This window comes from Halichoerus grypus, chromosome 11 (assembly GCF_964656455.1).
Source record: "Halichoerus grypus chromosome 11, mHalGry1.hap1.1, whole genome shotgun sequence".
Lineage (NCBI taxonomy): Eukaryota > Metazoa > Chordata > Mammalia > Carnivora > Phocidae > Halichoerus > Halichoerus grypus.
In genome coordinates, this window is record NC_135722.1 from 107,300,315 (window position 1) to 107,327,567 (window position 27,253).

General features: G+C 39.7%; 1 protein-coding gene across 1 annotated transcript in view; it reads left to right on the forward strand.

Moving 5' to 3' along the window:
• The window catches only part of GUCY1A2 (guanylate cyclase 1 soluble subunit alpha 2), a 324,587-nt gene that overhangs the window by 178,913 nt on the left and 118,421 nt on the right, over positions 1-27,253 (forward strand). The window contains exon 5 of the mRNA XM_036065829.2: positions 3,796-4,281. Within this exon, the coding sequence (XP_035921722.2) occupies positions 3,796-4,281 (486 nt within the window). The remainder of the gene's footprint in view (positions 1-3,795; positions 4,282-27,253) is intronic.

A 27,253-nucleotide genomic window follows, 5' to 3' on the forward strand; every position in this document is an offset into this window, starting at 1 on the left:
GCATGCAGGTAGCTATTTAAATCTGATTCAAGAGCAGCAACTTCTGTCTTTTCTCCTGCCTGTTGTGAATCTCATTAAGGGTATTTTGCTATCACATTGGTTTGCGTGTAGAATTATTACTGCCCCCTCGGCCCCCACCCAACACCCTTATCCATCCTGCTTCTTCAGTGGTTAAGAGCACATCCTCTGGAGTCCATCCAACTTGGGTTTAAATGCTGACCCTGCTGTTTATTAGCCTGTGCATTCTGAGCAAGTCTCTTACTTCCCTAAGTCTCATCTAAAAAATGAGGACAGTAATAGGGTAAAGTAAAATTTAATAACAACATGTCTGTTAAGTCGGCGTAGTACCTAGCTGGTGGCAAGCACTCAGCCCATGTGATGAATTAGCTGGGTGCATGTCCTCATCAACATCATTATCATTTCATCTCCATTTTAGAGATAAACCAAAGCTTTGAAAGTATAAGTAACTGAGTCAGTTTGCCCATATAAGTGTCAAGAGAGCTGGAATTCAAACCCAGGTCGGACTTTTTACAAATCCTCTTTGCTAACCATTGTACAAAACCATGCCACCAATGATTATCTTGGCGAGACTTAAGTCTCCATGGGAGCATGGGTTTGTTAGTTCATGTTCAGGATATGCAGAAATACAAGGATGTACAATTGTATGATCCAGACATATTCAATTTTCAATTAATTATTATTTATAGTGGTAAATATTTTTGTAGAGCTATCTATGCATAAAAATAAAAGTAACCCACCTGGTTTAATAGAACCTGATCACCAAACTTTGTAAAAGGATGACTTTTAACCCTTTTGCCCAAATACTCCTTTGTATGATGCTTACTAGTTTTTGAAATCTGATAGTTTTTAAATCTGATAGTTTTTCTTAGGCATTATGCTCTTTCATTTAAATTTTAGTATAATTTGAGATGCAGTAAAAACTTAGATGTTTCCATTTTATGCAGTTTTCCACAAATCTTCTTCTACATAAGAATATATAGTTTCTATAATAGTTTTGCACATTGCTAGATGAACAAGTGAGGATCATGGTGAATTCCTGAATTTATAATTACAATGGAACAGAAGGAACTCAGGAGGAATAATTTATGTTATTACCAATTAAAGTAAAAATGCATTTATGATAGAGACACATACTCCAGTTGCATTTGCCCATTTATTAAATACGGGAAAAATTCACTGATGAAAAATATAAAAAAAGGAAGTTATTTCTTGGGTACATTGGGGTTCTTTATGAGTTGCTATTCTGTAGTGTAGGAGGTAAGCAGTTACTTTTTCCTCTCTCAGGCTCTGCTGATTCAGAGATTTCAAAAAAACAAAAACAAAAACAAAACTAACTAATGGCCACACATAGATCATGAACCTATTTATGTTTTATATTCTTGAGATAGGAATATTAGATATTCGACTCAGCTTCTTTGTAAGTTAAATGAAAACACTATTATTTATTACATATAGCAAATAATACATAATGTTATTAGTGCATATACACATAGGCTGATTCCACATTTGACATAAAGAGAGAGATGGAGGCAAAGGAAGAAAAGAAGAGGGTCCATTTGTGATGGGACACGTGGAGGTTGATACTTTGGAAGGAGGAGCAAAGAGAAAGGCATTGAGGAAAGGAGGGAAGGGGGAGGGAGTGCATGGTGGGGGAGGGGGAGACAGGCAGCAGAAGAGACAAAGACTGAGTGGAGAGAGGATGCTGGAAGGAAGTGTAAGTCCCCAGAACGGAAGGGAGAAGAAAGCTAGATGGTGAAGAAAAAGAGAATAACTAGAAATGGGGGGGGGGAGAGAAATAGAGAGACCACACACAAGTCTAAATCCCTGAGTATCAGAGGTTTGCTTTTACCTTAAATCTTAAGAATAAGTTGAATATGCTCAGTTTTTAGCTACGATGTTGTACATTTTGTGTCTTCCTTATGACACCTTCACCATCCCAACAATGGGGAAGTATGTATCATTAACAATACCCTTCCCCCAAAAAGCATACTAGGTAGGTAGAAAACAACCTGGAAATTCTTCTCAGAACAATTATTTCTGTCTATAGTCAGACCATAGGCTGCAGGCTTGGGAGCCTACCTTGCGTGGGAGCTGGAAGTGTCTTCTGCACACTGTTCTCTGGCCCCCAGCACCATCCTTTGGTATCTCGGAGATGGGGAATCTTCTTTTATCATTTTATGCTTATCACCCAGAGCAGTGTGAGTGAAGAGAAAACAGATATTTCAATGAACAAATGAGAGTATTATGTACCAAAGGAGGAAATACTAGCAGAAACTTCACATAGGATGAAGCGAACATTTCATTTCGTAAAAATTATAGCGTCAAGCAAGGACTCAATTTTATGTCCTTGCCTGTACTGGATCTTAGTGAATGGTGAAGGGGGAACGAAGTACAAGATAGATGTAGGCTTCAAAACCCAAATGTGTGCAGTTTTACCGCATATTTGTTCTATGCCTCTAGTTTCATCAACCAGCCTAACTACTTCATGCTTATGAAGAATAAAGGAAAATGGGACACCTGGGTGGCTCAGTTGGTTAAGCATCTGCCTTCGGCTCAGGTCATGATCCCAGGGTCCTGGGATCGGGTCCTGCGTCGGGTTCCCTGCTCAGCAGGGAGTCTGCTTCTCCCTCTGCCTGCCACTCCCCCTGCTTGTGCTCTCCTGCTCTCTCTCTCTCTCTCTGACAAATAAATAAAATCTTTAAAAAAAATATTTTGAAAAAAAAAAAAGAATAGAGGAAAATAAATTTATTGAGCACATTCCACTTGGCAGTGGAAGATGACTTAGGTTAAACAGATGTGCAGTCTTGGCTGGTCAGCTCCGAGGCTGTCCTTTCTAGGTCATTCCACCCAGTCTCCTCTCCAGGTGTGCTGAGATACCCTACTCTGACCCAGATAACTGTATTTGTGTAGACACAGCCTAAGTGTGCTTCCTTTCTTGCGGCTGCTCCTTGCGTGGAGGGCCTTGTAGGGCGCCAAGCTGAGATAGCATCAGTCTGTTCCCTAAGGGAAAACACGAAACATCAGTCCCCCAAGTTCTCCAGTCAAAGAGCACAGAAAGGAGGGACCCTCTTCAGATTCTTTATCTTCTTACCTGAATTCCTTTAGTTCTAGTCTGACTTGGGGGTTTATTTTCAGCTTATAGTGAACATGCCAGTTGACTGATAGTTGCTTCCTCATAATCCTGACTTATCATGTCTCGTTTAAATTTTTATTTTTAAGATTAAGTGAATCATTCCCTAGTCAGTGCAAGAACTACTGTATATTCAAAGGTCTACAAACTGCTTGAAAAATGACTTACTTAAGGCAAAACAATTATTTTGATTTATTTTAATCTTCTGGCCTTTTTTTCCTGAGTGTTATTTTAATGACAGTTGACTATAGTTGTTCTGACAGATGGATTTGTCCTAATTTTATTATTAAGCAGGCTGAAAGGTGTTAAACTGACTCATGAGCCCGTTTCGTGCTGTGGCTGAGTGTAATTTCATTTTGAATAAAACATGTTTCCCAGGTTCATTTCTCATTGATCTCACTCTTTGTTTCATCCTTGTCTTTAAAAAGTGGCAAAGTGGGGTGTGGTAACAAAGATTTCCGTTCAGAACGGTGAATTTTACATGGGCTGTAAACCATACTGAAATTTGCTCCTACAGATGCAGAAATTCAGCATAGCTCATGGTACATTTCTTGCTCCTCCTCCTCATCAGATAGTAAGTTAAATTTTTGTGAACCTACTATGTGAAGAAGAGCACGGATTAAAATTTCATGTTCCTTCTGCAGGTGATGGAAGTCAAAGGACAGATGATCCACGTCCCGGAATCAAATTCCATCTTATTCCTGGGCTCTCCGTGCGTGGACAAGTTGGACGAGCTCATGGGCCGAGGGCTGCATCTCTCGGACATCCCGATCCATGACGCCACCCGAGACGTCATTCTGGTTGGTGAGCAAGCAAAGGCACAGGATGGCTTGAAGAAGAGGATGGATAAGTTAAAGGCAACTTTGGAAAGAACTCACCAGGCCCTGGAAGAAGAAAAGAAGAAAACAGTCGATCTTCTGTATTCTATTTTCCCCGGTGACGTCGCCCAGCTGTTGTGGCAGGGGCAGCAGGTGCAGGCCAGGAAGTTCGACGACGTCACCATGCTCTTCTCGGACATTGTTGGATTCACAGCCATCTGTGCTCAGTGCACCCCCATGCAGGTGATCAGCATGCTGAATGAACTGTACACCAGGTTTGACCACCAGTGTGGATTTTTGGATATTTATAAGGTAAAGGGGTTTAGTTACTCATCCACAAATATTTTATATATGTGTGTATATATATATATATATATATATTTATTATTAACATATAATGTATTATTTGTTTCAGGGGTACAGGTCTGTGATTCATCAGTCTTACACAGTTCACAGCACTCACCATAGCACATACCCTCCCCAGCGCCCATCACCCAGCCACCCCATCCCGCCCACCCCCCTCCACTCCAGCAACATCCACAAATATTTTTTAATCATAAATTATCTTAAATTGCTAGGATGCAGTTTTTTTTTTAAATTAAACTTGGTAGTAAATGATGGAAATCTCTTTAGAAATTTTAGAATATAGGTATTTCTGTTGAATGAGTCAATTTCCATTATCAGTCAGTTTATGGTATTGACATACTATAGCTAACTGAATCCTAATATTGCTCACTACGGCAAAAGGCTGTAGAGCTAGTTCTTCAAGTTCATTATCATTACAGAATTAAATTGCTGAGCTCTAGGCAACTTTTCAAACATAATTAGTCTTTCTTAGAGAACAGGATTCCAATATAAACTAAGAATTTTCTTTTGACAGTTCATAAGAAGTAAATTATGTTAAAATATGCATTGCATTATCAGTTAAATGATGATTAATCAGTGTTTTTGCACTGCATTGTCAAATAAGGTAGGTCCCTCTAATTCTGAAGGAATACTTGTAAATATTCTAGCTATTACCAAATGACCAGTGGTTTTTAGTGGAAGCACTTTAATTTGTCCAACTAAATAGTGGAAGAACTTTGAAAATAGTTACCCATCACCATTTTTTGGGTCTGATTTGTTGAACTCCTAATGAATTTCTTACTAAAATCAGAGCAATCTCTTGAGTGATTCAGCCTCATATCTACCTAATGAATAACTCTGTAACTTTTCATAATTTCACATGATTACACAATGTTGGGGTACGTGGGTTTTTTTTTATATAAAGGACAGAAAGTGCTTTTAGTATAAATAGTAGTGAACTGTAGGCTTTTATTTTCTCTTTACTAATCCATTTAAACTGCTCCTTTGTGTTATAGTATGATCTACACATAAGAAGACTTGGAAAGAAACATTGTAGTTTCATCTTATTATCCCATAGGGTGTTTTCATTAAGGTGTCTCTCCTTTAGAGAAACATGTTCTGTAGTTCCATTATGTATAACGTGCAGCCGGTGGTAAATATTTTAGTGAGTCCCTTCGGAGGGGTGAACATTCACTGTGCGGTATATAGGAGGGATTTGCCTTGTACAAAATGAGTTCTTATAAATTATCTTCAACTTCCTTATAATTTATTGTTATATAATTTATGATAGAGGTAGCCGGAAGTCTGATCCTAAACCAGAGAGACACTACAATGAGTTTGTCACTGTTACACTCAGTCATTTCCAGGAAGTAGAGCGATTGGCCAGAATTTGCCAGTGCGTTGCTTTCTCCAGGCTGGGACTCTACTGCACTAATCTCAGCAACGACCGGTCCCCTTCCTCTGTGAACCCCTGATTTGCTGTGTTAGCTTTCTTGGCCTAAAGTAGTCATGTTATTTTGGCCCTAAACTCTTACAACTGAATGAGAGTGATAAGCAGATAAATAGAGTCTTCCTTGGAAAAGCAAGGGAATCCGTAAGTTAAATATAAGCATCAGGTTTTGAGAAAAGAAGAAATGTGGTGTTTTCCTGAGGATACCACAACAGCCTCAAGGTTTAAGAATACGGATTTCACAGACATCAAGTTTCCTTTCCCTTCAGATAAGCTAGGACACCTCACACACACACACAAAAAATGCATGGCAATATCCTGCAGGATCCTCAGATTTTTCTGTATGTTTTTTACACCACGGACAGTTCCATATAGTGATACATAACTATCAGCCAGTTTTAACTTATAAAATGGATTTACAATTTCCCCGATACTCAAGACTGGCTTTCCATCCTTCATGTATAAACAAAACATTCCTGGTTCACAAATTCTGTTAAACAGAACTTGCTTATGAAATTTCAGCAATAAATGTATAAAGTAATACAATTTCAAGGCCAGGTGTTTTTAACATCCCTTTGATGATGGTGTCTGTATCTTGAATAGGTGTCTGAGGCAGTTTTCATGTTTACTCAGGTTTATGGGTGTTGAGTTTAGGGTCCAGACAAGGAAACATGTTATGTGCTGAGGCAGGAGTGTTGATGACATGGCCAGAGAGAGGGAAAGACAAAATAAAGAGAGAATATTACCCTTGCATAGGATAAAACAATGTACCTTATAGGAAATGCATTAGGAGGAATATAAATTAGATATCCTCTTACATGCCTAATTTGAGATTTCTAATCATCATAAATAGACTAGCTTATTTTTTTAGAAAATTTATACAGTGCTGTTTTATACCATGAGCTATCTGCTAGATTTTTAATGGCTATTGAAAAAAAAATTCCAAAGTAGAATTTTTAAAGGACCATACACCCACTGATTTCATAAGTACTTGCTGGACTTAAAGTACATTTAAAATATTTGTGAATAATCATACTGCAGAGACAAATACGGTGGAGCCCACTTTTACGTTAGAAATGTGAAAGGAAACCAGGTGGAACTGAATGCCGGGAAAAACCTAGAGAGAGTGCCCCACAGGGGGGCATTTAAAGTCTGTTCCTGCCCAGTGAGACTCCACTTTCCAAATTGATGGTTGTCCTTTTCTTGATCATCTTATTATTCCGTGTTTACCTATCGTTAGGGAAGATGATGCAGAGATAGATTCCAGGGGTAGAATTCAGCTAAATTAGGCCATAATGAGAAACACACCTTCTACACAGAAGGAGGTGTAAGAGAAAGCTATAGATTTTACCGTGCCTATTTCAGGCATGGGGAAAATTAAAGCCTTTACAATGCTTGGCTGCCAAGATGTTACAGGTGTATGAATGCTACATAAAAGCTAGGTAAATTGAAGGAAGCATGGGTTATAATTTTGATCCTCTTATAATTAGAAAAGCAAATATTTAGTAAAAAGTCAACATAAAGAGCGCGCTGTATAATATTTTGCTCTTTAGGTTTTATAGGGTATCGGGGATGAACAAAGAACCGGCAATTCTAAATTTCTTATTATTGGCATATAGATAATGATAATGATGATGATGATGATGATGGCATTGGATATTGAAGCAACCTAATGAGGGTTTTGCCTTATTTTATATTTTTGCCTCTGGCAAGACCATTGGTTAGAAATAAGGGAGAAGCAAGAAGGGTTAGTGAGCCCTTCATGCTCCTCTCATTCCTTTGAGCCGAGGGTACCGCACCCCAGTGCTATCTCAAATGTATTCCTTAGACATCTCTTCTTTGCACCTTTAAAGACTTTTTAAACTGCAGTTTCTCCATTTCTGTCCCCTGTAAAGTTAAGATACTAAATGTCCCCACCCCAGAGTTCCCGTTGTATTTCAATGAGCTGATAGGGGCAAAGTGCTTAGAATAGGAGTAGGAGTGAATGTCCTTGGGAGCTGTCCTTGTTAGCTCTCGGCCAGGTGCGTCTGGACCTACCGGAACGTGAATATGTGACTATCTGTGCGTTTTTGTATGTGTGTAACAGTGCACCCAGTGCTGATGACAAAAGAATGAAAAATCATCTCACTTAATCTCCCATGATTAACATGTGGGGTTGTTTCATTATGTCCATTGAGAAAGGTTAAATAATCCAGACAGCGTGACTCATAAATCAGAATTTGAACTACAGCTGATTCTATCTGATTCTAAAAGCCTATAATATTTTCACAAGTCTGGGCTGTTATCTAGACAAAGATAAAATAATAAAAAGAAAAAGTGGAACTGGTTTTAAAACTCTGTTGCAGGATCGGTAACTAGAATTAGGCTGTCAGCTGTTGAAGAAAAGTTCTGTGATTGCGTTGCCCAAATCTTCCCACTTCCCTTCTAGTAGCAAATAGTTCAGAGTTTTGAGAAGCTGCGTTTAAAAGTTGGGGGCTCTTGGGCGCCTGGGTGGCTCAGTCAGTTGAGCGTCCGACTCTTGATTTCAGCTCAGGCTGTGATCTCAGGGTCGTGAGATCGAGCCCCACATTGGGCTCCATGCTGGGTGTGGAGTCTGCTTAAGATTCTCTCTGTCCCTCTCCCTCTGCCCCTCTCTCTCCACTCGCTCTCTCTCTCAAAAAAAAAAAAAGTTGCGGACTCTCCCCTCTGCCATCCTCCTTTTTTGTCGGAAACCCGTAGCATCTTCTCTCCTAATTCTTTTTATGCAGAAACAACATACCGAGAATGGAACAGCGGGCAATAGGCAATATAGTTTTAAAATAATAAAATGAATAAAAGTTGATTTTTAAAAATCATCTTGCCCAGGAAACCCTTAAAAAATGTTAGTAATAAAATCTTCTCCTCTTTTGTGGTGGGGGTAGAAAGAGCATTTCCATTGCAAACCCCAAGCTTGGTTTGCAGATGTCAGTGAAGTTAAACATTGAGCCCCACTGTCCAACTTGGGTTGGGGAGAAGGTGTAGAAGAACAAGACAGAGCAGCCAGAAAATGCCAGAAGATCTGTTGGATCAAGGAACCTGATGTTTATCATCTAAAAAACGACACAAAATTCATATTGACAGGGAATGCAAGTATTCTAAGTTAATGTGGAAAAGCTGAGTACAGCAAAGTAGGAAGGAACAGAAATCCAGACTCATTCTTAGGGGAACAAGACCTCGGCACTGAGCATAAGGAGACTGGATTCCAGGAACTGGAAATCGGGCACTGTGTCCAGGCAGCAAATATGAAGATAGGCATCAGGACCAACTGATACAGAACCAGAGTCTTTTCCCTCTCCGGGACCAGCCTGAGAGCCAGCGGATGCATAGGACCCCCTCTGTAGAGTCAACGGGTAACCAAATAATGCAGCCTCATCGAAGGATATAGGGATGTCCACTGAGCTTTTAAATGCTGAAACAGGGATTAGACCCACAGAGAAACTGGAGTTAGCCAGTTAATTCTATCCATTCTTGAAAATGAATAGAACGTATTTGGAAGGACACTCTTGACATTAATATAATTTGAAAATTGCCAGATAGCTTGAGTTCTGAAAATCTCTGAAAACCAGTGGAAACACTGTTGACTTTATAACTTCCAAACTTCTATAAATACACCACCAATAAAAAGAGCTAGAAATCCATTAGGATCATATGCATTTCACATAATTTATATAAGTAGATTATTCTGCTTTGGTCTTTGAGCTATAGACTCCTTTTAACTGTAGCTCCTGAACAGTTTTGTGGAAAAAGCCTGTACATCCTAAAAATGCATACAGAACACAGAAGTAAAAGGTGATAAATATCCACAATAGAAAGGCTTATATATCAGGTGGACAGAGTTCAGTTTTGAATAGGCATGTTAATACCCCACGGAAACTGAGAGGCACCCCTTTGGATTCAGATGTCTTGGTGAAGACTGCGTATGCTTTGCACTGATAAGCTAGTGGTTTGTAAACTGGATAAAGCAGACATTTCGCAAACTCACCAGGCTACAGAACTCGATGCCTCGAGAATTTTGATTTGTCTTGTCTTTTGACAATATGGAGCACTCCCACAGCCTTTGTTCACTGGACCTTCAGCCGGCTTCCAGAAAATGAAGCAGAATCTCAAGGATATCACTCTAGCATGAATTGGATTCTGCAGGACAAAAAAAAAAAAAATATACTGAAATGCCTTTCTTCCCCCTTGGTTTGTTTTATGATAAAATAGCCTTTTAAAATACTTAAGCACTTAGGTTATTCTTGGAATTTTAGAAATATGTATCTATCATCTTACTCCATTTCCCAGCACAGAATGCCAGTTCCATTTGGTAACGAGTGAGTGACTGGTTCATTTTTTTTTTTTTTCCCCTGAGATTTACATATTTTCTGCTTTAATGATCAGTGCACATACTTTTGAAATTAAAGTTACCAAAGATTTGTACTAGTTCTTCTCAGGGGTTTCCATCAATATCAGTGCCACTGATTTTTGCTAGAAATGAAGTCACAGTGTCTTCTCATAAGTCTAGAAAACAGGAATTTCTGAAGTGAATATATATATATATATTTTTCATATCATTCATTCACTTAATAAACATTTTTGACTCACTCGCTTGATAACAGGGTATGACTCCCATGGAAGCTTATAAAATGTGATGGAAATTAGTATATATTTTTAGCCCAATTTTAATGAGTAGAGAAGAACTAATTTATATGCTTTACAAGGTAAGGTGAAAGTCACAGATAAGCATTCTGTTCTGATATCTTTTCTACTAGGGGGATTGTATTGTCACTTTCAAAATACATTAATGCCCTAAAAATTACCTGACCAGAGTTTTGCCTCATTTAAATTTTTGCCTTGAGCAAGTACTTAGGCTGGAGATTAGGGAGGAACAAGGGGAAGGGCAGATGCTTTTGCATGTTCCCACCTCTGCCTTCAGCCAGAGCTGCTGAACTCTGCTGCTAACTTGCCCTGCATTCCTCGGAGTTCTGGTCCTGCTACATTTAACCCCTTACTTACCATCTCTGCTTGAGTTTCACCATCTGTAAATAAACTAATTTCATCTACCTCATAGCTATATTTTATGAGCTTTTAAATGAAAGACCTGTAAAGTGCTTATTGCAGTGTCTGGTCCATGGTAGTAAATATCCATGCTAACTGTCCTTTCTCAAATAGGTGTTTCTGGGCATAGATGGTGAGTAGGTATGTGTTTTCTATGCACATGCTTGTATGTGTGTGTGTTTGTATATAAATACCGTGGAGCCAGTGCTTTTAGAAATAGATGAAATGCTCATTTGCTTGGGTGCATTCTTTCAGGTTATTAGAATTACATTGTATACCAGAGAAAGTGGATGAGGGAAGGGTATGGAGAGAGGTCAAAGTAGGGGCTAAGAGAGAAGCTCCCTGACACGCATTTTTTGTAGCATCATCACTGGGTCCTTGTGGATCCTCATTCCTGATGATGGGTCCATAGTCTGTCTTCATTTTTATCTGAATAACCCAAGTTACCAAATGGAATTTATGAAGATGACAGTGTTTTTCTATAATATTCACTCATGCAATGTCTATGACCAACACTATGACACTGAACCTAAAATGTTTATTTTTTTTATGTTTTAATCTGACATCCCAAATGATGTTCCTTCTATATTCAAACATTTTCTTTTGTGTTGTGACAAATTCTGAAACACAGAGAAGGCTACAATAACTTGGATCACCAAGCAGAAATTGAAATTGTTGAAGTGTCTTGCTGACTTTATCAAACAAAGTGTTTGTGGGTGGTTCTTTTTACCCCTATTGATTTTTAATCTTCTAAAGAATGGTGGCAGCTGCTAAGAGATTGGTGTTTTTTATTTTTATGCTACCAGGTGTTATGGGCTGAATATTTGCATCCTCCCAAAGTTCATTTATTGAAACCCTAACCCCCAATGTGATGGTATTTGGAGTGGGCCTTTGGAAAGGTTATTAATTAGGTTTAGATGGGGTTCTGAGGAAAGGACCCCATGAAGGGATCAGGGTCCTTATAAGAAGAGGAAGAGACCAGAGTTCCCTCTCTTTCTGCCAAGTGAGGACACAGGGAGAAGGTAGCCATCTGCAAGCCAGGAGGTGCACCCTCACCCGGGGACTGAATCAGCCGGCACCTTTATCTTGGATTTTCCAGCCACCAACACTGTGAGAAAGAAAGTCCTGTTTTTTGAGCCACCTAATCTATGGTATTTTGTTATAGCAGCCTGAGTGGAATAAGACACCAAGGAAATGTCTCTCAACTCTAAAAACTGTCTGGAAATGTATGACACAAGAATCTAGCAGGTCTTCTTATTATATGAAGCCCATGTTGCTAGAATTTCCTGTATCTGTAAGGGTAATGTTACCCCATGGACCAAGTGAAAGATTTTTCACTAGCCTTTATGGAGCTTGTGTTATTACAGAGTTTATTTCTGTTGTGTTTCAATAAACTGTGAAGAAGTTAAGCTCTGAGCTCACCAGCATGTTTGCCCTTGTCACTAACACCTTGATCAGAACGCTGTGAGCACCTAGCTTTTACTTTGTATACCTTTTGCACTTCTAAGCTTACCACCTAGTCCGTGAGTTACTCCGATATGTTTATTCAAAAATTTCATTTTAAAAATATCAATTTTTCTTTGTAAAAAATTATTGTCATTATATAATCATTTCTGTTACCCTGAGGCCATTTAGCCGACGATTTCTGGCAAGCTTTAGAATGTGAATATGTCAGTTGTATTCCCATCAAGGTTTGTAATACCTGGGTATTGGATGAGTTTACTAAAATGGAAAATGATCTTCTAGACAGGACAACTGCCTGTCACTTATTTGATAGGATAGCCTCAGTGCAGTCTGCAAATCTTTTTGAATTGGATTGTTTCTGTTACCTTCCTCACCAACCTTTAATTAATGTTTGTTATGTAGCAGAAATGTAGTACATAATCTCCCACTTTTTACCACTTAAAACACAGTGATTTAAATATGAAAATTTCTGAAGGCAAAATGGAACTAAAAAGTGGAATTCACATATACTAAATATAAACTGTGTTCTATTTTTTTTTTTAAGATTTTATTTATTTGACAGAGAGAGAGACAGTGAGAGGGAACACAAGCAGGGGGAGTGGGAGAGGGAGAAGCAGGCTTCCCGCCGAGCAGGGAGCCCGATGCGGGGCTCGATCCCAGAACCCTGGGATCATGACCTGAGCCGAAGGCAGACGCTTAACAACTGAGCCACCCAGGCGCCCCTCTAAACTGTGTTCTAAACACAGTGCTAAATGCCTTAATTGTGATATCTTATGTATTTTCCAGAAGAACACTGTGGTATTGGTGTGCTTATGTCCCTTTTGAAGATGAGTTTTAGTAAGTAGCAGAGATGTCATTTGAATTTAGTTCTGATTCAGCTAAAAGTTTATATTGTAGAAAACAGTGATTGAAGTCAGTCATGTATCAAATAGCTGCCATTCCTAATTAGATGCAGAAGTAGGATCAAAGATTGTTCCAGCTTTTATATATGTGTATTTCATAAATTGGTATCCTGCATCCAGTAACTGAAAATCACAAGACAAATTTCATACCTTACAATGAGAACATTGGGTATGTCACAGGACTGTTGAGAGAGCAAAAAGAATAGCCAGAACCCTTTATCATGAACACAAGGCTCTTGAAATAATAGTTGAAGGATGAGTTTGAAATTTTAAATTGCCATTTGAATTTTAGCCTAGAGTTAAGAATATAACTAGGTCTCCTTTTTAAAGGCATTCAGCAAATCTGTACCATTTTTTATTATGTGTTGGATTTCATAAAGACTCGGTCTCTTTGGTTCCGGGAGGTTAAAGAGAATCTTTATGCGGAAGTTAAAAAAAAATACTTTAAGCACAGTAGAATATCCTTATGAAAGTCAGTGTTCCCAAAAATGAAATAGATTGGCTAGAGCTGTATACTCTGGTCACTGGAGTGATTCAAGCACAAACTACAGTCTTTTGATGGAATAGGTGGAAGGAAATCTCAAAAGGTCACTTCATTCCGTGAGATTCTAAGATTCTAAATATTTCGTGTTAGAGCTATATGTAGTTGGCTAGGAAAATGTTCCCAAAGTGAAAATCAACCCTGCTGATTGTCTATTAATAGGTTATTCATATATGGCAAATTTGAAATGATTTGGGTTTGTTTTTGTAAAGGTTTTTTATTTTTATTTTTATTTTTTTTATTTTTTTTAAATTTTTTTAAAAGATTTTTTATTTATTTATTTGACAGAGAGAGAGATAGCGAGAGAGGGAACACAAGCAGGAGGAGTGGGAGAGGGAGAAGCAGGCTCCCCGCTGAGCAGGGAGCCCGATGTGGGGCTCGATCCCAGGACCCTGGGATCATGACCTGAGCCGAAGGCAGACGCTTAATGACTGAGCCACCCAGGCGCCCCTTTGTAAAGGTTTTTTAAAGTGGAAAAATGAGAATTTAAATTTGTTATCTTAAGTTCAAGTATTTGATTATAAACATTTGCCTATTTTGATACATTTTTCAAGCTTTGAAATTGTTAACAGGACTTTTAATAATCTAGAAAACTGTAAGAAATCAGCTGAAGCAAAATTCTTATTGGACTGCTGATTCAGCTGTGTATCCAAATGTTGGAATGTATGAAAGCTGCCTGTTAAGATAATGCTGTTCTTAAAATAGTCCAAAGCAATATTTTTTAATTTCCTATTTTCCTTGGATACTCAAAGTTTGATACTGTATAGATTTCTTCTGTCATGGAAAGAAAATTTTCTACTTCTCCCTTTTTCCACTTAACCTAATTTCATTACTCATGCCCTGCTGATGAAAGAAGTTTCTTTGACTCTCCCAGGGAGGCCAGATGAGACTGTTGAATTTGCTTATGACTGTGCAGTGACATTTAAGTGTAGGGGGAAGGGTATTGGGTATCAAGCCTGAAAAGCTCTTTTTTTTTTTTTTTTTAAGATTTTTATTTACTTATTTGACAGAGAGACAGCGAGAGAGGGAACACAAGCAGGGGGAGTGGGAGAGGGAGAAGCAGGCTTCCCGCTGAGCAGGGAGCCCGATGCGGGGCTCCATCCCAGGACCCTGCGATCATGACCTGAGCCGAAGGCAGACGCTCAACGACTGAGCCACCCAGGCGCCCCTGAAAAGCTCATTTTAATTCTGTCTTGTTACTTGATTAAGTCACATCACATACCTTCTGCTTCTACAAAGTGGGAACAGTAGTACTGATCTAACATTTTTGTCACAGTGGACACATAAATTAAATACCTTGTGAATTAATGAACAGTGCAAGCAGCTGACTCCATTTCCACTCAAATGAAAGAAGATCAGGGCTAGAGAGTATCGTGGGGAATTTGCTATGAAGGGAGGGAAGAAGAGTGTCTGAGTCCATTTGGATTGCTGTAACAAAAATACCATAGACCGGGTAGCTTGCAAATAACAGAATTTTATTCCTCCCAGTTCTGGAGGCTGGGAATTCCAAGATCAAGTTGTCAGCAAATTCAGCGTCTAGTGAGGGCCCACTTCCTGGTTTATGGATGGCTGTCTTCTTGCTGTGTCCTCACGTAGTGGAAGGGACAAGGATGCTCACCTTCTGAGGTCTTCTTATAAGGGCTCTAATCTCATGCATGAGGGTAGAGACCTCCCAAAGGTCTCTGATCACTTCCCCAAAGTCCTATATCCCAATATCCTTACACTGGGGATTAGGTTTCAACATAGGAATTTGGGGGGACACAAACATTCAATCTACATTGATATTTGTTGAATGCCTACTATGTGCCAGGTACCATGCTAAATTCTTTATATATGCTTATTGATTTATCTTCAACAAATAATTATTGATCACCTACTGTATTCTACAGACTAAGCTAATAAGCCTTGGAGCATAGTGCTGCCTAGGCAAGCATGGTCCAAATTCTTAGGTGCTTATAACTGAGCATTGGGGTTAAACATTAAACAAATAATTACATAGACAGTTAATGATTAATTAAAGTTATGGTTATCACTAGAGAGGTACAAAATTATTTAATCTTTACAGCAGCCTTGTAAAATAGATATTATCTGCCTTTCACAGAAGATGAAAATGAGACAAAAAGATTAAAGAACTTGTTTGAGGTCACAAAGCTAATAGATGGTGGGTTGAGCATTGTTCAGGCTTTTTCCATTCCAGAAGCGTGCTTGGGGAGGTCTCAAAATTTCATGATCTTAAGGTGGTCCACAACTTGACCAACTACTTTCACCCATTTATACCTTAAAGAAATGTTTCTTGAGCGCATACCACGTCAGGTACATGGTCTGTCAGGCACTCCCTGCCCCCGTAGCCTCATCCATTACCAACAGCAGTCACCAGAATGGCACATTCTTACCGATGATGAAGGTCACAGTCTAATGAGGAAGACAGCGATTAATCACTACTCAAAAAATATGTAATTATAAACTACCATAAGAATGACTGAGAAAAATTATGTGGTGTTATGAGAGCCCGTGGTAGAGACACCTGATTTAGTCTAGGAGTTCAGGAAGGCATCCCTGAGGAGATGACCTTTAAATAGAGATCTGAAGGATGAGAAGGAGCTAATTGGGTAGGAAAGATGTTGGGAGTAGAGGATTCTATGCAGTGGGGTCAGGATATGTAAAGGCTCTGAGTCAGAAAGGAACATGATGAAATTGGAACAACTAAATGAAGATCACCATGGTCAAACTTAAATAATGCAAGAGTAGCACAAGATAAAGATAGAGAGGTAGGTAGGAACTAGAACCTATAGGTGTTTTAGCCATTTTAAGGATTTTGGTCTTAATCATTGGAACAAAGTGAAGTTATTGAAGGATTTTTGAATAGAGGAGTGACACAAGTAGATTTGCTTCATAAAAATCACTTCAAAAATTATGTGGGGTATAGATCTCAGGTGGGGAGTTAGTGAGCAAAAGCAGAACATAAGGATATTATTACCATCATTCAACTGAGAAATGGTGGTAGCATTCCCTGGGGCGGCAGGTGTGTATGAGAGGCTTGAGTCAATGTTGGAAACCTGAAGGAAGTGGTTAATTTTGTCTACTTAATAGAAATACTTCCATTATTCATGCAAATCGCCTGATCACCTGAATATGTTCTTGATTTGGTATTATGTAGGCTTAACCTGAGTTGATTGTTAACAATGACTTTGATTCTGAAAAGTAATTTAGACATTATCTATATTGACCTAGCTAGCTCTTGATGGAGATGTTTGTAATACAATTTGATGCGGTCATAATTCTCGAAGCATCTACTGTGCTAGCACTCTATCAGCCCCTGCAGGACTTACAAAGATAACCAGGATATTATCCTCGCCTTAAAGAGTAAACGACCTAGTAATCTAGACAGGGTGATAACAAAGTACCAACACAGATGACTGCAGTGTATGATATGCTGAAGCCAAGCTTTATTGAGTTTCTACAAAAAGCAAAGATAACATTCTACTGAAGGATTTGAAGGATCAGAAAAGATACAGCATGAAAATGGACTTGGAAGCATGTGACATGTTTGACTCATGGAAGAGGGGCTGGGGAAAGCTTGTTTTCTAAGCTAAATCTAGGAGGAAAAAAGATAATAATTCCATCGATACCTGAGGCTATTGGGATTTATGGAGATCATATTCCTTTAAGAAACAAATTTGTGGGCACCTGGGTGGCTCAGTTGGTTAAGCGACTGCCTTCGGCTCAGGTCATGATCCTGGAGTCCCGGGATCGAGTCCCGCATCGGGCTCCCTGCTCGGCAGGGAGTCTGCTTCTCCCTCTGACCCTCCTCCCTCTCATGCTCTCTGTCTCTCATTCTCTCTCTCTCAAATAAATAAATAAATAAATCTTTAAAAAAAAAAAAAAAGAAACAAATTTGTAATGACATATTTCCATTTGATTTGCTCATTGGGCTGTACTGTTCACTTTTTAAAAGAAGACTTAATTTTTCTAGAGCAGTTTTAGGTTTACAATAAAATTGAGAGGAAAGTACAGAAATTTCCCATATACTCCCTGCCCCCGTAGCCTTATCCATTATCAACATCAGTCACCAGAATGGTACATTTTTACCGATGATGAACTTACATTAACACATCGTAATCACCACAAATCCATAGTTTGCCTTACAGTTCACTCTTGTATTGCACATTCTATGGGTTTGGGCAAATGTAAGATGACATATCTTCATCATTTTCACTGCCTTATTTTAAGACAGTATTTTCACTGCCTTAAAAATCCTCTGTGCTCCGCCTAGTCATCCCTGTCCTTATCTGTCAGTCACCGTCAACCACTGATCTTTTTACTGTGTCCATAGTGTTACCTTTTCCAGAAGGTCATATAGTTGGAATCATACAGTACGTAGTCTTTCCAGATTGGCTTCTTCTACTTAGTAATATGCGCTTAAGTCTCTGTGTCTTGTGGTTTGATCATTTCTTTTTAGTGCTGAATAATATTCCATTTCTGGATGTTCCACTCTTTATTTTTTTATTTACCTACTGAAGGACATCTTGGTTGCTTCCAAGTTTTGACAGTTATGAATAAAGCTTCTGTAAACATCTGTGGGTAGGTTTTTGTATGGGCTTAAGTTTTCATTTCCTTTGGTAAACACCAAGGAGTGCAATTGCTGGATCATTCATATGTTATCAGTCATAGAGTATATGTAGTTGTGTAAGAAGCCATCAAAATGTCTTTCAAAGAGGCTTTATCATTTTGCATTCCCAACAGCAATGAAAGATTTCCTATTGCTTCACATCCTCGTCAGCATTTGGTGTTGTCAGTGTTCTGGATTTTGGCTATTCTAATAGGCATGTAGTAACTACTACATTATTGTTTTAATTTGCATTTCTTTGATGACCTATGATGTGATGTCTCTTTTCATATGCTTATTTGCCATCTATATATCTTCTTTGGTGAGGTGTCTATGAAGGTGTTTGGCCCATTTTTTAATTGGGTCATTTGTTGTTGTTGAGTTTTAAGAGTTTTACAAGTCCTTTATCACATATGTCTTTTGCAAATATTTTCTCCCAGTCTCTGGCTTGTCCTCTCATTTCTCTTGATATTATCTTTTACAGAGCAGAAGGCTTTAATTTTAATTAAGTGCACTTTCAATTTATCAGTTATTTCTTTCATAGATCATGTCTTTAGTATTGTATCTAGAAAGGCATCAATCACCACCCCCAAGGTCATCTAGGTTTTCTCTTATCTTCTAGGAGTTTTATAGTTTTCCAGTTTACATTTAGGTCTGTTAATTTTGAGTTAATTTTTTTGTGGAGTGTGTCAGGTCTGTGTCTAGATTCATTTTTTTGCATGTGGATGTCCGTTTGTTTCAGCATCATTTGTTGAAAGACTATCTTTGCTCCATTGTGTTTCCCCTGCTCCTTTGCCAAAGATCAGTTGCCTATATTAATGGGAATCTACATCTGGATTCACTGTTCTGTTCCACTGATGTATTTGTCTATTCCTTCAGTATTATTGTGCCTTGGTTACTATAGCTTTATTGTAAGTCTTGAAACTATTTTTGTGACATCAATTCAACAACATTTAACTCTTAATGTGTTTATGAAAATATAGCAGACATTCACTGTTCTCTAGGGACAATGTTTAAAGTTCTGTCAAATCAGGAATCTCTAGAAAACTTTTCTTGAAAATAATCGACTCAGTAATTATTTTCTAAAGAGTGAATGGATGATTCCAAGTAGAACAGTAACCCAGTATAAACATGGTGATGGGAGATACAGAGAGTTTGCCAAGAACTTTGAGTTATTCATTTTGATTGGAGCATAGAGTAAATTAAAGTGGTGGTGCGGGATGAAAGTGGAAAGTTGGAGCCCTGTCATTGATGATCCTACAAGAAATTAGAAAGAAATTTTGACTGGGTGTTTCAATGTATTTTTCTTTGTTCACATGACCCAGTATTCGATAACTTTTATTGTAAATAACCTGGGGCTTGACAACAGCATATTCCACATGGTTGAGATCCCTGGGAAGAAAGTGGAGTTTGCACTGACGGATCTACTGAGTGTTTTATCAGGAAAAAAGCTTTCTTTGATAGGCAGTCATTTGGAATCTATTTTCCCTCATTTGGGAGTAGTTCACAGGCCAAATCACTGTTCTATTTATATCCATGACCTCCTTTCCAATGCTGTATCGGCTGAGCACTGTAGAGACATCCTTAAAAGAAGTAGTATTTGGGTCAGAAAATCAACCAAAATGAATATAATTAGACAGATTTTTTTTGTAAAGAATGAGGGATTTTTTGAAATGGCTTTTATTAGTAATTCCTTAAAGTTGTTTCCATTCGAACTGCTAAACCATTATACACAATTGACGTGGATGTATTTAATTGAACTCAACAAACTTTCTTTGGGTCACTGAATGCCTACTCTGCCAAATGGCTCAGCATTTTGGGTGTGTTGGCGGGATGGAGGTTATGTCTGGGCTGGGAGTTGTAGTTTAAAGTTCTGGCAGATAAGGAAATGTCTAGAGAAGTTTACTGCCCTGCGGATAGGGTAGCAGACAGAGCAGGAGTATATAGGATGGCTCGGGTTCAAGAGTAGCAGTGCTTTTCTTTTCTTTCTTCCTTTCAAGAGCTCTTTGGGTCTTGAAAAAAAAAAGGTGAATATCTGGGTGAAAATTGTAGTGTTTTTAGCTCACATAATATACCAGAAGTCTTCAAACCTTAGAAATCATAAAATATACCTGAGAACATGTGAAAGTACAGATAGCTGGGCCTTATACCTATATTTTGATTTAGTAGATCTGGGTGTGAGGCCTTGGGGATCTCATTTTGAGCAAGTTACCCTCTGGGTGATTTTTATATAGGTGGTCCTGAGTTTTGTATTTGAAAACTTGACAATTCCAACCTATAAATGTAGAAATTAGATACAGTTTAAAGCACTCAATAAAACTCTTAAAGACCATCTTGCTACTGTGCTAGGGTTCAGACATAGAAAAAGTTAAATAAGTATCTAGTAGGGGTAGAATATAAACACACCAACACACCCACATACACCAACATGATATCGTGCCAGAAAGAGAAATTTATCCATTGGATATGTGTATTCCAGTTACAGACCCAGAAGGAGGGAAAAAAAACTTGAAAGTAAGGGCTCCTTCTTGAGATAGACTTTGTTTGTCTAGTTTGCTGTGCTGGAACGTGCCCTAAAAGCTGTGTACCCAGTGAGGTAGAAATAGTTTTTCGTCTTCTCTTTGTGAGACATCTTTCAAAATAATGAGCATATCCACGAGGTTTTCAAGGTTTCAAAAGAGTAAATAAACCTGGTTTCAACCCATCCTCTGAGTCAGGATCTCTGAGGATAATCAGGCTGTGACTTAAAAGCTATCCTGGGGAAAGCAGCCATCCACTGGTAGCAATGACAGTGGACTTTAGGAGCGGATGACCTTTTATTTTCCTGAGAGTGTGCAAAGAATCGGTGTCGGTGTACGGAGACTCCTCACTCTGAAGTGCCAGTCTGGTTAGTGACTATGCCAAATGAAGACTTTCAGTTCCCGTGTGACAAGGGGTAACATCGATAGAGATAGAAAGTTAGAAGTATTATGAGGTCACTTTAATGACTCATCACAAAGACGGCATAAGGACCAGTACAGAGTGCTAGCCTTTGCAACATTAACTCATTAATACATCAAAATAATTTCCAGAATATCAACCTTTATCACCATGAAATAAGACCCTATAATGAAGGTGCTCATATTGGATGACTACAAGATTATTTACAAAAACTAAAAAGGACAGCTTAATAATTTTGCTTTCTGATAACCATATTGTATAGGAAGGGTATTAATATGTGCAGGTGGATTCCCAATATAATGTCTAATTAAATGAATATGTTAAGGAGGTGTAGGCTGCTTCTTGACCCCCTCTGTGGGAGATAGAACCTCTTTTTGCTGAGTTGAAGTTCCTGTTCTGTCTAATCCCAGGAACTGGGACCAGTGGTGCCCCCTCCTTTAGAGCTGGGGTGGCCGGGGTGTAGCAATATCCAGGCTACCCCATCCTGCCAGCCATCGCCTGTGAAACCTCAGTTTTGTCCCGCACCTCTGGTCCTGGTGAGTGACCTACCTTCAGGAGGGTGTCCCCCCACCACACCCTGTTAATGTCAGGTGGAGTGCCTGCAGAGATCTGGTTCATGGTGTCCTAGAGGTCTCAGGTGACGACTGAGGACTCAGGTGACAGCTGAGGTGTGCCACCTTCTCCATGGCAGCAGAAGCAAGGAGTGGATGAAAAGCTGGAGGAGAGACAGGAATGCTGGAGAAGGAAAAATTGAAGGAGGATGTAGAGCAGAAGACAAGGGAGGGATGTTCCTGTGAAGGGAAGAGAGATGGTGAAGGAAAATGAAGTAATAAGAAGTGAAGGGAGCAGCAAGGTCCGGCCCCTGAATGTGGTCTCTTCAAGAACTTTGTTGAGTGTGGAGTAGGGACAGTGGGTGCCCAGGCTGACAGGGCCTTCCTCCAGCTGGAGCCCAGGTTGGGGTAAACGCAGTGGCACTTGGGTGAGGCCATGAGATTCGTCAACCAAAATATACCTGTGTTGTGAGACCCCACCTTTTGAACCAGCCCCCACCTAACAGCCATGCTCAAGGGCCACAGAGCAGATTTGCTAAGGTTTTATACCAGTAACTGATGAATGAGTTCAGACATCTCAGGACAGGCTACAAGTTCAAGGTCTTCGGCACAAACTCACTGCAGAAACAAGGCGATCATTACAGAACACGATGAGGTCAGATCTTCTGGACAAGTGTCCTTCCTTTCCATTCTAAACCTAGGATCAGGACCCCACGCTCCAGTCTTTCGTTTGCAGGAGCAGGACAGCCCCTGTTTCTCTGTCACCTTCTTCACCTCAGACTACAGCCTCCTTGACTCTGACGAGTGGCTGTTATTGCTAAAGGGGAGCTGTGGCCCAATTCCTACAAAGCCACCTACTGTGTGAAGGAAAATCGGACTACTTTCGGCAGGGTGGCCCACGGAGGTACTCAAGTTATTTGGGTGCTAGTGTGAGTCACTTCTACCTTTGGAGATTGTCCTTGCTCCAGATGACCTGCCATGAGTAGTCGGACCTCTGTGTGGGCAGGAGTGGTGTGCATGTGCTGGCTTCTCTGTTACCCCCCCACCCCCCCTTCAGCGCTCTCGTCCACAGGAATGTAGCTCTTATGACGTGGCCATCGTTGTGTCTAAGCCAAGGAAATGACGCTGAAGACAACAGCACCTTCATCTACTTGCTTGAAGCCTTGTCTGAGTCAGGGCCCTCCCACCTTCTTCTCCTTCTCCCTCTTCTTCCTTCTCCTCCTCCTCCTCTTCCTCCTCCTCCCTCCCTCCTCCCCTTCCTCCTCCCTCCCTCCTCCCTCCCTCCTCCTCTTCCTCCTCCCTTCCTCCTCCCTTCCTCTCCTTCTCCTTCTTGATTTATTTTTGAGAGAGACAGAGCATGTGCTGGAGCTGGTGGGGGGAGGGAGAGGGAGAAGCAGACTCCCTCCCTGAGCAGGGAGCCCAACGTGGGGCTCGATCCCAGAACCCTGAGATCATGACCTGAGCCGAAGGCAGACGCTTAACGACTGAGCCACCCACCTGCTTCTAACTTAGGTTCTTAAGAATCATATTTAAAGAGGATCATTGTATCTTCAAGAACCCCAACCTCCAGAACAGTGAAAAGCTGGGTTCATGTTTAATGTCTGTGGCAAGTTGCTCAGATTCCAGGGGATCATTCCATGGCCCTAAATCCTCTGGTTGGTGACCACCACCTGAATTTTCATCTTTGGACAGGCGCTCATTTCACCCACCCTGCTGAGTATCTGAGAAAACAGGGACATAAATAATGGAAAGCTGCTGAGCCTGTGTGAGGTAAAGGGCAGTATGTAAGGGACCTCAATCTACCCAAGTCCCAAGTTTTTCCTGAGTTTTTGGTACTGGTAAGTCTTCATAGAGGCCTGTTCCATGCTCTCCCTTTTCTCTCCAGCCTTTTGGATAATCTGTGTCCAGACCACCAGCAACCCCATTGTCTGGTTTCTATGTGATGGGGACCTTCAGAACCTCCTGTGGACTCAGGCTCCCTACCAACCACTGGAAAACTCTTCTGTCTAGCCCCCTTTCACTGTCATTCAGGAACCACACCTGATGACAGACAGGTGATTGGGCTGGACATACATCCATGCTCTCAGCAAGGGTGAATATGGTATCCTTTCTAGGAATCCCATGTTCTTAGCCACAGCCAATGAGCCCATGAAGAATGTGGCATGTTTCTTAGCCCCCTTTCACCCATGTGATCACAACTGGGTGACCAAGTCGTGGAGAGACCTGGAGAGAAAAGACGTGTTTCATTTGTAGACTTCATCTGTCTGCCTACACCTCTCTGCAATACCTCTCTACTCTTCTCTGTCTCTATCTCACCCTTTCTCTCCTTCTCTTTCTGTTTTTAATGACTTGAGGGACCAAAAACAGAAAGCAAACAACTAGATGGCAGACTTGCTCGTTTGCTTCTCTTCTTGATACTATCTAGAGGGAGAGAGGGAGGTTGTCAGTAACATAGGCTGCCAGATGTCTCTACCCTCTCCCCAAGCTTTCTTTTACGTGTCTTAGAAAGTTCAAAAGAAGACAGACCCAGGACTGTGGGATTGAAGGACTGAGGTGAGTGTGAGTCTTGTGGGACTGGGATTATTCATTGCCCCATTATATGCAGTGTTCTTTTAGGCTCATCCTAGCCCAATACCACAACACACACAGACACTGCTGCCTCCTCACTGTGCCCAAATTTCCAAGAAACCTTGTAGATATTTCATGAGCAGTAGCCTGGAGGGGAGGGTAAAGAATGTTACAGGAATTCTTTTAAATGATTACTTTAAAATCAAAATAAAATAAATAAAAAGGATAAGTGCACAGCTCTAAGAAGTTTATCTGCATCACCTTTATTTCTGGAATAATGTGCAGACTTTTACTATAAAGGGTTGAAAAGATGATAGTCCAAGATGGGTACATTTTTTAGTATGATAAAAGCATCTATAATAATATATGGGGCAACAGTTGTACATAATATTTTTAGTGCATAAACCTCCTCTTCTGTGTTCAGAAAAGGATGCAAGGACTATCTTTTCCATCTCCATGACTAGGTTAGCCAATCTTTATTCTTCTCTAATGTCGTTCAAGAACAGGTTGGAGACATCAAAAATAACTGAGATGCATTATTTTAGATGGTGTCTGTTGTATTTAAGATCTTATTTAAAAACACTGAGTCAATTGTAAAGGAATTCAGAACATAGTCAACTTTCCAGACAGGTTTTTGTTTTTGTCTTTTTAGTATGTTTACAATGTCCACCTGTTTAACTGGTTTAACTCAAGGAAACCACCTCAGGAGCAAATGTAATGGGTATCTAATGTTTTCACTTTTTCTGCTCCCTGTGAAGCAAAATCAGCTAATGTTTTTGAGGGGAATCCACTAAAATTTGCACATATACTTAATTCTGCTAAACTTGCACAGATCTGAATTAAATGAAGGGAGAGGAGAGAAAAATAGAACTTTTGTGGAAGGATGTATTACTAATGTGGTAGCTTTTTTGTCAAGATTTTCAGGTTAAGATGCTGAATATATCTGTAAGGAAAGAGAAAATATCATAGAGATACATTACCTGCACTTTACCGACATCTGGATGTTTGAAAAATTTTAAGCTATTACCTATTCGTTCATGTGCTTACTAGTGCTACTCATCAAATATTTCTGGCTCGTGTCTGGGCACAAGGGTGGTTGAATTTTTCCATCTCCTTTACATTAAGCATGGCCATGTGACTTGCTTTGGTGAATGAATCCTGAGAAGCTCTATATGTCACTCCTGGGAGAAAGCTGCACGAACTGGTGCACCGTTTGTCAGAACCTGTCTTTCCCTGCCATGGCAACCAGCCCCAGTTGGGGACCTTCTCTTCGCCTTGTTCCTGGAGTGAAGAGACATGGCACCATATTTCTCCCCTGTCCTCCAATCCCTTAATCCACATGAATTCATAGCATGAATCAAAAATAAGCCTTTGTTATGCATGCAGATTTGGAAGTTAGGTTGTGATTGCAACATAATCTAGCCTAGCATGATGGAACCATCTTTTAGATTTTTTCTATATGTTGGGCATTTATTATGAGAATTGTACATCTTGATAGGGGCCATTATTTTTTGATGTCTGTTTTCTTGCCTAGTTCTTGATCCTGTTGTTTCTGAGAGTTAAACTGACTTCAAATATTTGAGAACTAAGTAGTGTAAAAGCTTGCATGATCACATATAGATTTTAATGTGAATTTATTCTTTTGTGTACACATTTATCTTGCACTTTATTAGATTTATGTGTCATATCCATTGGTAACCTATTGATCCATCTTCTCCATACTCCTACATTATATACTGCTAAAAGAGAAAGTGCAACATATAACTCACCTGTATTCTTATGGTACAAATTCTAGAAATACACATTTCATGGAACTCAATAAACTTTTGCTAAAATGATAATGAGGATGATATTTGCTGAGGGAGAAGAGGATAGGGATTTCAAGAAGTGGTCATGTTCCAGGAGCATGCATGTTCACAGGGGCTGTAAAGCAGTTTGTTTATACAAATAATTGCCTATGTGTTCTGATATCTGAAGATCAGAAGTTAGTTTCAAAGCACATAGCTCACAGCATGTGGTATATGTACACAATGGAATATTACTCAGCTATGGAAAAGGATGAAATCTTGCCATTTGCAATGGCATGGATGGAGCTAAAGAATATAATGCTTCACAAAAGAAGTCAGTCAAAGACAAGTACCATATGATTTCACTCATATGTGGAGTTTAAGAAACAAAACAAGTGAGCTAAGGGGAAAAAGAGAAAAACCAAGAAACAGACTCTTAGCTACAGAGAACACATTGATGGTCACCAGAGGGGAGGTGGATGGGGACATGGGTGAAGTAGGTGATGGGGATGAAGGAGTGCACCTACGTGATGAGCACCGGGTGACGTATGGAAGTGTTGAATCACTGTATTGTGCACCTGAAACAATATTACACTGTGTGTTACCTGGCATTTATATAAAAACATAAAAAATCAAAGTGTATAGAAATACAAAAGGATGAGATAAATAGGATTAGAAGAAATCACTGTGTTTCTAGGGGGAAAACAGTAAATTGACACTTTTTAAAAAGATTTTATTTATTTATTTGACACAGAGAGAGCACAAGCAGGGCTAGCGGCAGAGGCAGAGGGAGAAGCAGGCTTCCCGCTGAGCAGGGAGCCCAACGCGGGGCTCGATCCCAGGACCCTGGGATCATGACCTGAGCCAAAGGCAGACGCTTAACCGACTGAGCCACCCAGGTGCCCCAAATTGACACATTTTAGACATTTATTATTTACTGGATATCTTCCTCAGTGGGAATTCCTTGGGGGAAGTATATTTCAGCCTTTGGAGTAAAAACTTTGCTGACTCACATTGCACTGTTTTTCTTTTCTTACCCTATGATTTTATTTCCATTTTTCTGGCACAAGAAAAC